Source organism: Oncorhynchus mykiss, chromosome 12 (genome assembly GCF_013265735.2).
Source record: "Oncorhynchus mykiss isolate Arlee chromosome 12, USDA_OmykA_1.1, whole genome shotgun sequence".
Lineage (NCBI taxonomy): Eukaryota > Metazoa > Chordata > Actinopteri > Salmoniformes > Salmonidae > Oncorhynchus > Oncorhynchus mykiss.
Window position 1 is genome coordinate 23,490,159 of NC_048576.1, and position 15,091 is coordinate 23,505,249.

Genomic DNA, 15,091 nt, shown 5'->3' on the forward strand with positions numbered 1-15,091 from the left:
GCTCACAGTCACAACACTGTCTCAACAGATACAGTATCTCATGGAATATCTGTATGAAATACTTTTCATATCTGCTAAAATTAAAGAAACACCAACATAAAGTGTCTTAATAGGGCGTTGGGCCACCATGAACTGCCAGAACAGCTTCAATGCGGCTTGGCATAGATTCTACAAGTGTCTGGAACTCTATTGGAGGTCGGCGACACCATTCTTCCAGGAGAAATGTCATCATTTGGTGTTTTATTGATGGTGGTGGAAAACGGTGGTGTTGCGCCTTTTTATTTATATTTGTTTTATAGCCAATCTCATGCTATTTTACACATTTTGCCATAAGGCTGAGGGAAAATGTTCCTGTTTTAGAGCTAATTTCCTGCTATTCAACACATTTTGCCATGGCGCCGTGAGGTGGCCTAGGCAGAGCTCCTGTACATTTTGTAAATATATATTTTTTTTGGGGGGGGGGGTTTGAATACCTAAATCTGCATTGATTAAGTTTGGGTTACATCTATTTGTTTCCTGCCTGTGAATCTTATGGCAAATCTGGTATTTCAACATAGCTAGCTAACAATGCTAGCAAGCTTTTGATTTGAATACACCACCCTATTTTTTGTTTGTTTCTATGGTCTCCTGACCTTGAAGAGAACTGCAATGGATGGCGAGCTGGCAGCGATGAATTCCTCGCTCAGTCTGAGGGTTCCTCAGAAGTTTTTATGCAGGCTATCATCATTGAGTGAGTGGGAACTTCAACAACAAACTTAATCTCGTACAGGTACGAATCAATGGCTACGGAGAAGTCGCAGTCAGATGGCAGGGCACCTTGAATGGAGAGTGAGCTGGCCTGCCACCGGAGGACCTGCTCATCTCACCCTGTTGACAAACCCCTCCCTCTGCTCAAGCTATCCCTCTCAACTGTTGCAACATCTGTTGGAGGCTTGAAACACCCAAAACGTTTAACACTAGCTAACAAGTGTTGTAGTCCAAACCTACTCTCTGTTATGTAGCTACATATCAATTTTATTTGATACTTGTTTATCTTGCTTTTCAAGAGTTCTGAGATTTTTTCTGTAATGAAAAGCGCTATAGAAGCTGAATTACTTATTGTTATTATGAAGCTTAGATAAAATGTTGCCGTTTTAAAGCAAATTTCCTGTAACAAAAAATATATGAAATCATAGCTTTGGACGTGGGCCCCCCCACTATGCGGAGGGCTACATGGGTTGTGCTACGCCAGTGTGAATGGTGAATAACGTTTTGTGCCATTTTGGAGTCAATTTATTTAACCAGGCAAGTCAGTTAAGAACAAATTCTTATTTTCAATGACAGCCTGGGAACAGTGGCTGTTCAGGGGCAGAACGACAGATTTGTACCTTGTCAGCTCGGGGGTTTGAACTCACAACCTTCCGGTTACTAGTCCAAAGCTCTAACCACTAGGCTACCCTGCCGCCCGTCAATTTGGTTGTAAATAAGAATGGAAGATGTTTCTGAATGCTACATTAATGTGGATGCTACCATGATTATGGATAATCATGAAAAAATCATGAATGATGATGAATGATGATGATGATTTGAGAAATTTACAGAGGCATAAATATCATATACCACCCCAAAAAATGCTGACCTCCCCTGTTATTGGTAACGGTGAGAAGTTAGTATGTTTTATGGTATCCTCTGAACGGCATCTCACTCATCATTATTCATTCATGATTTTTCTTAATCTTGACATTATCAGGATTAATTCAGGAGTCTTCAGAAAATTAATTCAGTCATAATTTTCCATTCAATTCTATTGGGCAAAACACAAGAGTTTTGATGTATATTGATGTATTCCTTGCGTGCAAGAAGTATGAGACCAAACACTAAACTTTTGACTAATTTGATACACTATAAGAGAATTTGTCCAAGCACTTACAGTACATGTATGACTTCTTCACATGGGGGGGACTAGATACATAAAGTGCTTTCATTTCTAAACGGTAAAACAGATATGTATGAAAATAGCCCCAAAAAAAGGTGACATTCTGCCTCACATGAAACCTTTGATCCCAAATCCAAAATGCTGGATATGTAAAATTGTATCTTCACTGTCCAAATGCATACAGACTGGAGTGCAGCTAAAATAGTAAATCGTGTAAGCATATGTTGGAAAACTCCTTCTATGGAAAAGCAGTACTGATCGTAACACAGCCCAGGTGAGACTGTCCCACCTAAAGGGAAGAGGAAAGGTCATCAATTGACCCACCTTATAGAGGTTCCGTGATGCATTTCAATTCCCTTGAAGACAACACTAACTGCACACACACACATGCTCACACACATATTCGCACATCACCATGCTTCATCATTTATGCGTCTCCTTTTACCTACAGGTGGGGTCCTATCAACCAGCAACAACACACTGATACCTCTGACAGCCATGTGTGTCTCTTCCTGCAGCTACATTGATCTGAAAATCTGCTGTTGACGTGCTTGGATGAGGAGTGGTGAAAGAGCAAGAGAAAGGAAGATAGTAATCACACAGCCATATGTAATTGTATGCATTGAGTGTACAAGGAGGGATGAGGGTGACTGTGGTTAGCAATGCTTCTGCATCAGTGTTCTCACCATAGAGGACTGTAATTGAGACCATGACATGTGGTAAACATGCCTTTCTGTTATCCTTCAGGCTCTCCGTCTCAACTCTTGTTACTGAGGTGAAAAACCTTGCACACCCCAGAGATAGCTGGGAACGTGCACCATCATTCTTCACCCCCTCCCTCGCCTTAATATCCCTACATTTCCCCCCAAGTCTCTGAAGTCAGCTCCCTCTATCCAATCCCCTGCTCTCTCCTCGCTGCTCTATGACGCTGAGCTGACATAGCCGTGTGCTGAAGCTGTCATTTCTCTCCTTTTTTTTGTCAGCTGCTGCTTTCAGAGCTGCCTGCCTGTGTGTGAGGATTAGAGCCGTCTCTTTTACGTTTCTCCTCTCTTCTCTCCACGCCTGACATTCCTCCACATGTCTCAACCATTGGCTTCATATCTCAATCTCTCTCTTTCCACTGATCACTTTACTGCTACACTTACCTCTCTCTTTTTCACTCTCTCTCCACCCCCTGTGCTCATGCCTCTGGACTGCTGGGTTTTCCTTACCTCCACAGTCAGTTGTGTTCGCAGTGCGAGTGCATGCTGCATGGAGGTTTCCTCTTAGTAAACACCAGTAGATAGAGCAGGCTTTCACCACCATTAACACTATCAGCACCACTACTATAATCAGCAGCAGAACAGCACCAGTGGCTCCAGCATTACCCGCAGCTGTTTCAGCCTTCACTGTGTGTGTGTGTGTGTGAGAGAGAGAGAGAGAGAGAGAGAGAGAGAGAGAGAGAGAGAAAATAGAGAGGGAGAGGGAGAGAGATCCATACTGCGCGACTCTGCTCAGCCAGCTTTGTCCTCCAGCTGTCCTGTGCAGCGCTGCTGCTGTGTCTGAGAGGATTCCCTGAGAAAGGACTTCAGTACGCTTCTGGAGCTCTCTAAGGATGTGACTGTGGATACAGCAACTCAGTCTGCAAGGAGACACTGTCTCCCCATCGCACGATGGACTTATGACTGAGACAGACCCAAGATAAACAGACAGGTGATAACTAAGGACAGAGAAAAACATACACTTTTTATCAACATCAACTTGGGGATACCATGAATGCATCTGCAGAGGCACCTTGGAACTGGAACTGATGAGGATGGGTCTGAGGGTGTAGTGGACATCTCACATGCTGCCCTCCCTGTGATTGATGAGACTGCTGAGTGGAGACCTACCGTCCCACAGTGGAACCAGTGGATCCAGAGATGTCACCCTTGACCAGGTGTGGATGTGGATGTGTATCTGTGTGTGAACTGGCTCTGCTCCTCTTCCTGCTCCTGGGAGGACCAGGGGTCAGCCTGCAGGGTAGAGCGCCAGGCAGACACAAGAACAAGGGAGGTAAGTAACACAGACTCTGTGGGATTATGGAGTTCATCATGGACTCTTCGATCTGTGGATCTGTTTACCTGTGTGTAAGGCATACTGTTTCTGTTGTAGGCAGTGATGTTTTGAGGATTGCTGAACCTTGCTGTGAGTTTGTGGTGGTGGTGAAAGTCAGTCAACTGGGCACAGTGGGTATTTTCTCGGTCTCATGGATTAGGATATGATGTCAGGCATTATTGTTCATCATCAATACGACTCAGTGGGCTGTGTGTAGTGTATCACACCTCTCTCACACTGGTGTGTGTTTGTTTTGTTAGAAAGTTGGTAAACAGAAGGTCACTGAGAACATTTGGAGAAGTGTATGTGGGAAAGCTATGCTTTGATCTATCTGGTCCGTGGTTCTGATCATAGTTTTGGACTGCTACTTTGTACAAAGTCCAAGGATGGGTATGCATGTGTTTGTGAATGATTTCAGACTCTACTTGAGCTCATTTGATTTCATAGTGAATACTACAGTGGCTTTGCTTGATCTTTGGTATCTTGCATACAGTGGACTCCATCTCTTTCAGTTCCTGCTGTGTGTGTGGCCACAGCTTCCATGATGCTGTTTACATATGGAGGACAGGGGTCTGGCCTGGCAGAAAGGACTCAGTGGGTAACAGCCCATGTGCCTGTGCCATACTGTGATAGGGGCCATGCAAAACAGATGCATGAATAAGAGGCCACACACCTCCCAGCTAACCCCCAGGGCACTGCTTGGTCTGGGGTCATCTTCCCCAGGGCCACCCCTATCTCCCCCAATGTGGCCCTGCTGATAAAGCTTTGGACTGCCTACTTACTGCTGTGTCCCCATGGGTAGGCTGAGCAAGGGTGGCAGTGACCCATCCTACCCAGCACCCCAGCTCACGCTTACTCACCCTCCCTCGCCCCCTCCTCCCAGTCCCTAATCCTGTTTGTCGGATTAACTCTTCTCTCTTATCTTACCATTGGAGCTTTGGGGGGTGGTGGCTTGGACAGGGGGCCTGGACGGCCCCCCGGTGCCGGGCAGCCACGCAGCCCAGCACAGCGCCTGCCTTCAAAGGACCAGCGGTGGAATTCTAATCCGCTTAACCAGATTTCCTTTCCCCTTCCTCTCTTTCCTTCCTTTCTTCTCCATGTGTCCTTTCATCTTCCGCCTTCTCCTTCTACACTCACCCTGTACTCATCCCTCTTCTAATTGGAGATGAGTGTGTGTTCATTATTTAGTTGACATTGTCATCCAGGGTGACTTACAAAGTGTTTGTGTAAACTACAGTGTAGCTAGCATACAGGTAAATATGTTTAGATGTCTCCAGAGAGAACAGCAATTATAATGAATGCCATGAGCACATGTTAATACTCTCTAATGTACTCTCAGATTTTTAAACACTGAGAAAAGATATCCTCCAACTGCCAGGAGAACCAGGCCAAGTTGAGCAGAAGTCAAAACCTCTGAGAGATGTGCACTTCACTATGACAGTTCTCCCTTTCTTCCACCTGCTCCTGCTATAGAGAGAGAGGAGTCCTCTCTACCTCGGCCCTCATGGCAGTTTGGGTTGAGGTTCGGTAGAGGCAGAGGCGCAGAGTAAATGGGGAAGAACCAGGGGAGAATGGAAGGAATGTAAAAGAGGTTATTAATGTGGCTCCCCTGCCCTCCCTGCCTGCCATGGAGAATGCTAATGCCAGTCAGGTGGTGTGTGCTGGAGATAGCGCAGCCACGCACCGGAAGAAGCCTGGTTTCAGCTAACAGCATATCTCCTTCTGCTCCTCTTCCCTCCCCAGAGCCAAAATCAATGAGGGTGAACCACAGAGAGAGAGGAGGAGAGAGAGAGAGAGGGAGAAAAAGGAGGGCAAGAAAGGAAGAGTTGAAATGTGGGAACAACAACACTAGATGATGATGATGCCTGTAACAACATAAACATGAAATAAGATCGTCTGAATCATAACTTGCTTCTCAACCCAAGAGGTTTGCCTAAATCATCCAAATAAATGGGAGATTTTTGCATGAAACCTGTTGTGTTTGCGAGCGATTTCGGGTCCTAAGTATCCACATAATGCATAGCTAGTGTATAATGCATAGTTAAGTGTTTATTTTTGTTTTCTCTGTGCAATCTCTATAGCACTGAGATTTTGATCTGCCATAAAAGCAGGTAAAGGGGCAATCAGCAGTTGCTACTTCCATTGATTCATGAAGAATATAACTTATAAATGACTCATGAGCTTAGTTCAACTGTCTACCCAATTAGAACCCAAAATATACACATTTTACTCCAATGTTTGTCAAAAAAGTAAGTGTTAACAAACACTGTATATTGTAGCCTCAAAACATTATACCTCTGTCTATGAATTTGAGAGTGGTTACATTTCTCATGCCCCATCTCTTAGCTTTTTACTGAAACAGGTATGGTGAGGATGCTTTGTTATTGTTTCTACTGCTGATTGTCGCTTTAAGACCTGGGAATTAATTTCCAGAGAACAAAAACATCAGGGCTATCTCATTCCACATCTCTTATTATAGTTGAGAAATGCAAAGCTAACTTGGTTTTATTATATTATATGTAATGTAAAATATCTGTGGTCTTTGAATAATAATTTTCATTGTGTGGCATGAAATGTGTATTCCATATCCCTGAGCAGGATGTGGTATCAAGGCGGTGGAATCTAACTCTACTGTATCTCTGTCCATATCTTTATCTTCACCACTCTCAGAAATAGAGACCAGGACTCTAGCCTGCAAGGCACCATTACATCCATGCTTGCCAATAGTAGGAGAGGGCCAAACAAAAACTCCCCTGATCTCCAGCTCTGATGTTTTGAAATCATAAGTCATTCTACTAATACAGTACATTTATAGACCTCCTGCCAACATTGGAGATGAAACAGTAGAACATCTCATTTAGTGTTCACCTTGTTGACCTTCTAGATGTGGAGATGCTCTGATGCAATTCCTTGCTCTGGGCTACAGTAGCATAATGTTGTAACACCACGCCAAGCTCCATCTTCGCTGTACTCCTTTAGGGCCCTCGTGATAGGAGTCGTTGCCATGAGTTACGAGCCAATCTGACCCAGGTGTGATGACCTGGCACTCTCCTCAGGAGAGCCTCTTGGCCAGCAGAGTCCAGTTAACATGGTGGGATTGACAAGTTAGCCATTCTGACCTCCTCAACCCCATCCTCTCCATCTCCATCCCTCCTTTTATTTCTTCTCCTCATTCTGCTTCTAATTCTTGCCTTCCATTGGTCTTTCCATTGCTTGTTACTTGTCCTTTCATCACTTCCTCTTCCCCCCCTCCTCCCTCTCTCCAACACTTTGTAATGAGGGTGGACAGATCTCAGATCAGTGGAAGTGACAGTTAGAGACTGCTGGGTGTGTACAGTGGACATTACTGCCCACGATCCATGCCTCCATGTCCATCCTGTCCTCGGTGGCCCCCACTGACCTCACTAAACAAATATCCCCAGTGGCTGGCTAGCTGCTCAGAGGCAAACTCTCTGTGTAATTTTTGTCAAACTGTAGAGGCAGCATGGCTGATGGCCTTTATTGCTCACACTGATGTGACAGTGGCAGGACATAATTCCGACATGACATCAAAACAAAACTGTTTGTGTGTGCATGTATATCCTGTTTGGCGTCCCGTTTTTCTGCCCAAGCTGCTGAAAAAGGGAATCATTTGGAGAAGATATGACACATGCTCCTCAAATTTCATAAATCACTGTAAAGGAATACAACATGACATGCTGACAGGGTGCCAGCACCAACAGGGGCCGCTTCTGTTGAAGGCTGTAGTTTTGCCCATCTGGCATTGTCCGTGTTCTAGAGTAGAGTGAATCTCTAGCTGGTATCTATTTTCCTTTGTGTCACCCATTTCCGCTCACTCCTGCTGTGCACATCTGCCATTATTCATATCACTCTATTCATTATCAATCATTGATTCTATGATTAGTCAACAAACTGATATCCTACCCAACCAGATATGACTTGAATGACACATATTAAACCATCATGGTCAACCCAATAGAAGAAGTTTCCATAACTTTAACACCAGATATATTGTACTGCAGCATCTGAGGGTAAATAACGAAGATGAAGGTGTCTATTTGTCCCATGCAGGGTTGCATTGTGGCCGTCGTCAGGGTAACCTTGACCATCCTAATGGAGGACCTCTCAATGAGGGACTAACGCTCACAGGTCCGCTACATGTTGTCCGGTCACATTTGTCTGCGACTCTCCTCCTCAACTACAACCTTATCACCTTAGCATCGCCCTGTTTATTGTCTGCTTCATCATACTGCCGTGCACACAGGCTGTCTCTTCAGAACTTATGCACAGAATTTCAATGAGCCCCGGACCGCTCCTAGGATGGCCCCAGTAGTATCTATCCCATGCTCTTCTATCCAACTGTGAAAGGAAAGCAGGCTCCAGTTCAGCCAATCAGGTCTCTACACACTCTCCCCTAGTAACACACTGAGGGTTTAGGGGTTAACCACTGGAATGTATTAACACTTGTATGTTGATACACAGCATGGGGGGGGGGGGGTTTGGCTTGACACAGTCTAAAGCTCTGCCTTGAGGAGATGATTCACCTACGAGCCACTGATGTGATAATACGATAACTTCACCTTCACTGATATGATTAGGATGTTTTTATTTGGCCACATTGAAGCACCCCAGAATCACTCAGCAGATTATGCTAAATCATTCACAAAACATTTGGGTAGAGCACTCCCAGCCTTAGAGCCTGTGACAAATCCAAAACAAAGAGCATTTTTCATGTTGTGAGGATGAAACAAACACTGTATCTTAATCAGCTCATTCAAAATGAAGCATTACTGCGCTGAACCATTCGCCAAGCGAAATGAGCTTCATCGGGCGCCTTAGAAAACATTCAGCGGAGATACAAAAGAATGAAGCTAATTCTGAATTTGCAAGCTTTTCTGTTTCTCTTATCTTTTGAAGTGTACATTGTCTGCCGTTCTGACTTCGACATGCCAATGCAGGGAGAATGTGAAGGGAAGCCGGAGAGGCAGTGTGATTTGGTGTGTGCACCATTTGTTTTTCTTTTAACTTATATATGTATATGTTCTGTTAAAACAGTGAGCAGCAGACTCCATAGCTAACATAGTCATATTTTTAGGGCAAAGAATCTTGAGGGTACGACTGACTACCGTAGAATAAAACGTGTCGGAAGTGTCAGCCTTTTTTGTGCCTTATTTGGCTAAAAACATCAAAACTATTCACTGTGGAAACAGAATCCATTTGTTCCTGCCAAACACATTTTAATGGTTAATGAATATTCCAAAATGGGCCATGAACCAAAATTAATTTGAAAATGTATTTGGTTTAAATTATATCATCATATTTTGCTACAACATCAATGGTGCCATGCCGTTGTCAATCTGAGACAAAGTGTAGTAGTTCATGACCCTTGTATACCCACTCAGTTCAACTGAGTATTGAGTGTTGCTCTTGAGAAGCTAGCTAGTCAAAAGTTTGAGAATCATTTTCAGCTTCTCATACACTAGCTTTGTATTTTCACCTTGTGTGTCATCTGACTACCTGTCACCATACAGTATTAACAGTACAGTATTGCTCGGTCTAAGGCACTGCATCTCAGTGCAATAGGCTTCACTACAGTCACTGGTTCGAATCCAGGCTGTATCACATCTGGCTGTGATTGGGAGTCCCATGGGATGGTGCACAATTGGCCCAGCGTCGTCCAGGGTATGCCTTCATTGTAAATTAGAATTTGATCTTAACTGACTTGCCTAGGCAAATAGGGGTTAAATGAAAAATAATTTGCAGCATAGCTACTGGAGGCTGAGACAGGAGGAGTCGGGGGACACTGTGGCCCCGTCCGATGATACCCTCCAGACAGGGCCAACAAGGCAGGATATGATAATGTGAATAGAAGGGTATCTGCTTATCCTCTCCCTGCTATGTACAATGTTGTGGTCTAGCGCACTGGTGGTCTCCTGTTTGAAATGCTAAGCAGTGTGTTGTGATCCCATATCAGCCTGTCACCATCATGGAGACTAGAGGCAGCCCACCAGCAAAGGTTGTCACTTCCTTTTCCAACTAAATTAGTTAATTAGGTATACACTGTCCAACTAGTAGAGAGAGTTCACCAGTAATCTGAACCCTGTCTTGAATATCGGAAACGTCCTCCTAATTATCACTACCATTGTACAGTACTCAAGACAAACAGCAGACTCCATAAAGCAGAGCAGAGGGATCTGGTTGCCTGGCAGGCTCTCTGCTCAGCACAGGGGCAATCTCAATGCATGCTGTTGCATTCACCATAAAATATTAATCTTCAAATACAATTACCTATTTAACGTTAAACAGTCTTCGCTGAGGCAAGCAACTGTGTTAGACTGCTCATTTTCTCTCTTCACCCTTTCCACTCCGGGTGAGTCGTGGATTGGATAAAAGTGTCACATGTTGTTCCCCCTTACCCAACCATTCCCCACTCACATAGAGTGCGTTACAAAATAATTCAGACCCCTTGACTTTTTCCACAGTTTGTTACGTTACAGCCTAATTCGAAAATCGATTATTTATTTTTTTGCCCTAATCAATCTACACACAATACCCATAAATGACAAAGTAAAAATAGATTTTTAGGTATTTTTGCAAATGTATATAAAAAAAGGAATGATCACTTTCTTGGGTATTACACTACAAGCTTGGAACACCTATATTTGAGGAGTTCCTCCCATTCTTCTCTAAAGATCCTCTCATGCTCTGTCAGGTTGGATGGGGAGCATCGCTGTACAGTTATTTTCAGGTCTCTCCAGATATGTTAGTGCGGGCCCTGGCTGGTCTACTCAAGGACATTGAGCAACTCCTGCATTGTATTGGCTGTGTTATTAGGGTCTTTGTCCTGTTGGAAGTTGAACCGTCGCCCCAGTCTGAGTTCCTGAGAGCCCTGGAGCAGGTTTTCATCATGGTTCTCTCTGTACTTTGCTCCGTTCTTCTTTCCCTTCATCCTGACTAGTCTCCCAGTCCCTGCCGCTGAAAAACATCCCCACAGCATGCTGCCACCACCAAGCTTAATCGTAGGGATGGTGCCAGGTTCCTCCAGATGTTACGCTTGGCATTCAGGCCAAAGAGTTCAATCTTGGTTTCCTCAGAACAGAGAATCTTGTTTCTCATGGTCTGAGAATCATTAGGTACCTTTTGGCAAACTCCAAGGGGGCTGTCATGTGCCTTTTAGTAAGGAGTGGCTTCCGTCTGACCACTCTAGCATAAAGGCCTGATTGGTGGAGCGCTGCAAAGATGATTTTCCTTCTGGAAGGTTCTCCCATCTCCACAAAGGAACTCTAGAGCTCTGTCAGAGTGATTATCGGGTTCTTGGTCACCTCCCTGACTAAGGCCCTTCTCCCCCGATTGCTCAGTTTGGCCGGGCGGCCAGCTCTAGGAAGAGTCTTGGTGGTTTCAAACTTCTTCCATTTAAGAATGATGGAGGCCACTGTGTTCTTGGGGATGTTCAATGCTGCAAAAATTTTTAGTACCCTTCCCCAGATCTGTGCCTCAACACAAACCTGTCTCGGCGCACAACGGACAATTCCTTTAACCTCATGGCTTAGTTTTTTCTCTGAAATGCACTATCAACTGTGTGACCTAATATAGACAGGCATGTGCTTTTCCAAATCATGTCAAATCAATTGCATATACCACAGGTGTACTACGATCATATTGTAGAAACATCTCAATGATGATCAATGGAAACAGGATGCACCTGAGCTCAATTTCGAGTCTCATAGCATAGGGTCTTCTAATTGACTAAAATGTAAAATGTCCACAACCTAGAGTTGCGTAGACTATAATGTATTGAACTCTACTTTACTGTACTGCACTCTACTGAGCTCTACTGTGCTGTTCTTTGATGTCCAAAATTGTGAAACATAGACATCTATGATTGGTCCCGATTTTGTCCGATCCGAACCAACCAAATTTGGTCTTATTTTGGCGCAGAGCGCATACATAGTATTTTTTGCTTTGTCATTATGGGGTATTGTGAGGATTGATGAGGGAAATGTCATCAATTTTAGAATATGGCTGTAACGTAACAAAACGTGGAAAAACTCAAAGGGTCTGAATACTTTCCGACTGCACTGTATACACTTGTTCATAAAAATTCTGCATGCACATTTTATTTATTTAATTTACCTTTATTTAACTGGGCAAGTCAGTTAAGAACAAATTCTTATTGACAATGATAGCCTACCCCGGCCAAACACTCCCCTAACCTGAACAACACTGGGCCAGTTGTACGTCTCCCTATGGGACTCCCGATCAAGGCCGGTTGTGATACAGCCCAGGATCGAACCCAGGTCTGTAGTGACACCTCATTCACTGCGATGCAGTGCCTTAGACCGCTGCGCCATTCAGTATCCAAACATTCGCATCACCATGAACGTGTCACAAACACCGTGAAGGACAATGAATAATGGAGAACTTTGTGTGCGTGCAAGCATGCGCATGTGTGTGTACATCTAATTAATCTCATAATATAGAGTCAGAAAGTGAATGCGCTTCACCTGATATACATACATGATATGCAACAGCCTGTTGCATCCATTCCACTCTCGAATGGAGGAGCCATGATCTGTGATTTGTAGTCCATATTCTCCCAGGCTAGTCAGGCCAGAGATAAAGCCTGGAAGAGAGGGAAACAAAATCAGGGTTGACCTGAATCAGCAGCAGCCAAGTTATACACAATTAGCCAGTCCACCAGGGAGGACCAACAAGATACACTGAAATAATGTTCCGGTGTTTGAATTAATCAGGCATCTCTGGTAAAGAGAAAAAGACTGTCCATCCAACAGACTACTTCTCAACACATAATATAATGGAGGGAGGGTGAGTAGAGTATGGATTATGTGTTATAGCAGGGTTCCGCAACTGGCGGCCCGTGGGCTGAATTTGGCCTGTGAGTGGTTCATTATTGGACATAAAAGACTGTAAAAACACCAGGAAATGAGCACGAAGTGATTTTAACTTAAGAAATATGAGAGAGACATTATCATATACAAATGTAAGCAAGGTTTGAAATGATTATGTTTTAGTCATATCTGTTTGGGCTTTTTGCGGTCAATTTGCAGTCTACACATTATTTGTAGTTATGTTCGGGCCCCCGACCATCGGCTCAACAAAAAAATCTGCCTGCTGCTGAATTTAGTTGATGATCCCTGTGTGATAGTGTCAAACTAAGTGCTCTGATTGGCCAAGGACATGCCCAACAATAGCCTGTTGTGTCTAACAATAACTGACAATAGCTGTCCATTTATGGAACAAATAAAGCACTGCTGCTACAATAGTAACCCATTCTGCCAGGGCTTCAGATGGGCAATTCCAATTCAAATGTATGACAAACAAAAACCATTAATATCAGTTTAACAAGTTTAACAAGCCATACAATTCTATGCACAAGGACTTATTTGAACAATTTACACTTAAAGATTTACAAAACACATTTACTGAAAGAACTGTGCAGATGCAAAGTTTGGTGAAATAATTTTGGTAAAATCAGATTTTTATTTATCCACTTTTGACAAAAAAAAATTTAATATCTGCACCAAATTAAGATTCAACGATGTCTGCAGAAAGAATGGGGTGTCAACTATGACATGACACATTGAGTTTGAAAACATCTATTTTGGTTATTGAACTACAGTAAGTGAGGTGGATTTACACCTGATAATGGAATTGTGCTAACAATTTCATCATGGGTCCCTGATATGTAAGACACAGAAATGCATATTTATGGGAATGAATGTCATTCTCTTCATGGTGATATACCCAAAATAGATACACAAAGGTATATGCAAACTGGCTAGTATTTGTATGCACTCTGCCCCCAAATAAGACCAAATTAGTTTGGTCCGGATCGGACCAAATATGGACCAATCAGAGATGTCTATGTTTCACAAATATCGACATCAAAGTAGAGCACAGTAGACCTCAGTAGAGTGCATTACAGAAGACTAGAGTTCAGTACAGTGCAGTACATTATAGTCTACGTATCTCTAGGTTTGCTCTACTTTGTACATTTTAGTCATTTAGAAGACCTTCTTATCCAGAGCCACATCCAGTTAGTGCATTCATCTTAAGATAGCTAGGTGGGACAACCACATATCACAGGCATAGTAAGTACACTTTTACTCAATAAAGTAGGAGGGCCAAGAAACCAGAAGGGTAAGAATAGAGTGCTTGGGTTGAGGTGTAGGGTTTGAACATAGCTTGAAGGTATGGAGGAGCAGTTCCTCTTGCTGCTCCTGGAGTACCAATGTAAGAAATAACATGCGGAAAAACTAAATACTGCATAGTTTCCTAGGAACGTGAAATGAGGCGGCCATCTCTGTCGGCGCCGGAAGTAGGAGCAGTTCCTCTTGCTGAACGTGAGCTTCGGCTGGAAGCCAATGGAGTGTGCGGAGGAGCGAGGTGACATGGGAGAACTTGGGAAGGTTGAAAACCAAGCCGGCTGTGGCGAATCACTGCTTTGACATTTGCATAGAAAGACATGGTGTTGTCCATGGTCATGCCAAGGTTCTTTGCATTCTGGGGGGGCGACACTGTGGAGTTGTCAACCATGATGGAGAGGTCTTTGAGCAGGTAGGCCTTACCCGGGAGGAAGAGCAGCTCTGTCTTGTCGAGGTTGAGTTTGAGGTGGAGGCCTGACATCCAAGCTGATATATCTGCCAGGCACGCAGAGATGCATGTTGCCACCTGGGTGTCAGAAGGGGGTAAGAAGAAGAGTAATTGAGTGTCAGCATAGCAATGATACTGTAGGAGAGACCATGTGAGGATATGATGGAGTCGAGTGACTTGGTCTATAGGGAGAAGAGGAGAGGGCCTAGAACCGAGGCCTGTAGTGAGAGTACATGATGCAGACACAGATCCTCTCCACATCACCTGGTAGGAGCAGCCTGCTAGGTAGGATGCAATCCAAGAGTGTGCAGAGCCTGAGACGCTCAGCCCTGAGAGGGCGGATAGGAGGATCTGATGGTTCACTTTGTCAAAGGCAGCGGATAGATCTAGGAGGCTGAGAACAGAGGAGAGAGTCACTTTTGGCAGTGCGGAAAGCCTCTGTGACACAGAGAAGAGCCGTCTCGGTTGAGTGACCCATCTTGAAGC

The 15,091-nt window shown here is 44.0% G+C and overlaps 1 protein-coding gene across 4 annotated transcripts in view; it reads left to right on the forward strand.

The window, feature by feature from the left end:
- Window positions 1–3,418: 3,418 nt before the first annotated feature.
- Window positions 3,419–15,091, forward strand: part of LOC110536823 (roundabout homolog 2) — a 215,354-nt gene continuing 203,681 nt past the window's right edge. For 2 of the 4 annotated variants that reach the window (XM_036937237.1, XM_036937238.1), the window contains exon 1: window positions 3,419–3,949. In XM_036937237.1, coding sequence (XP_036793132.1) covers window positions 3,817–3,949 — 133 coding nt within the window. In that variant the 5' untranslated portion in view covers window positions 3,419–3,816. The remainder of the gene's footprint in view (window positions 3,950–15,091) is intronic. The other 2 variants (XM_036937235.1, XM_036937236.1) reach the window with 1 other exon arrangement.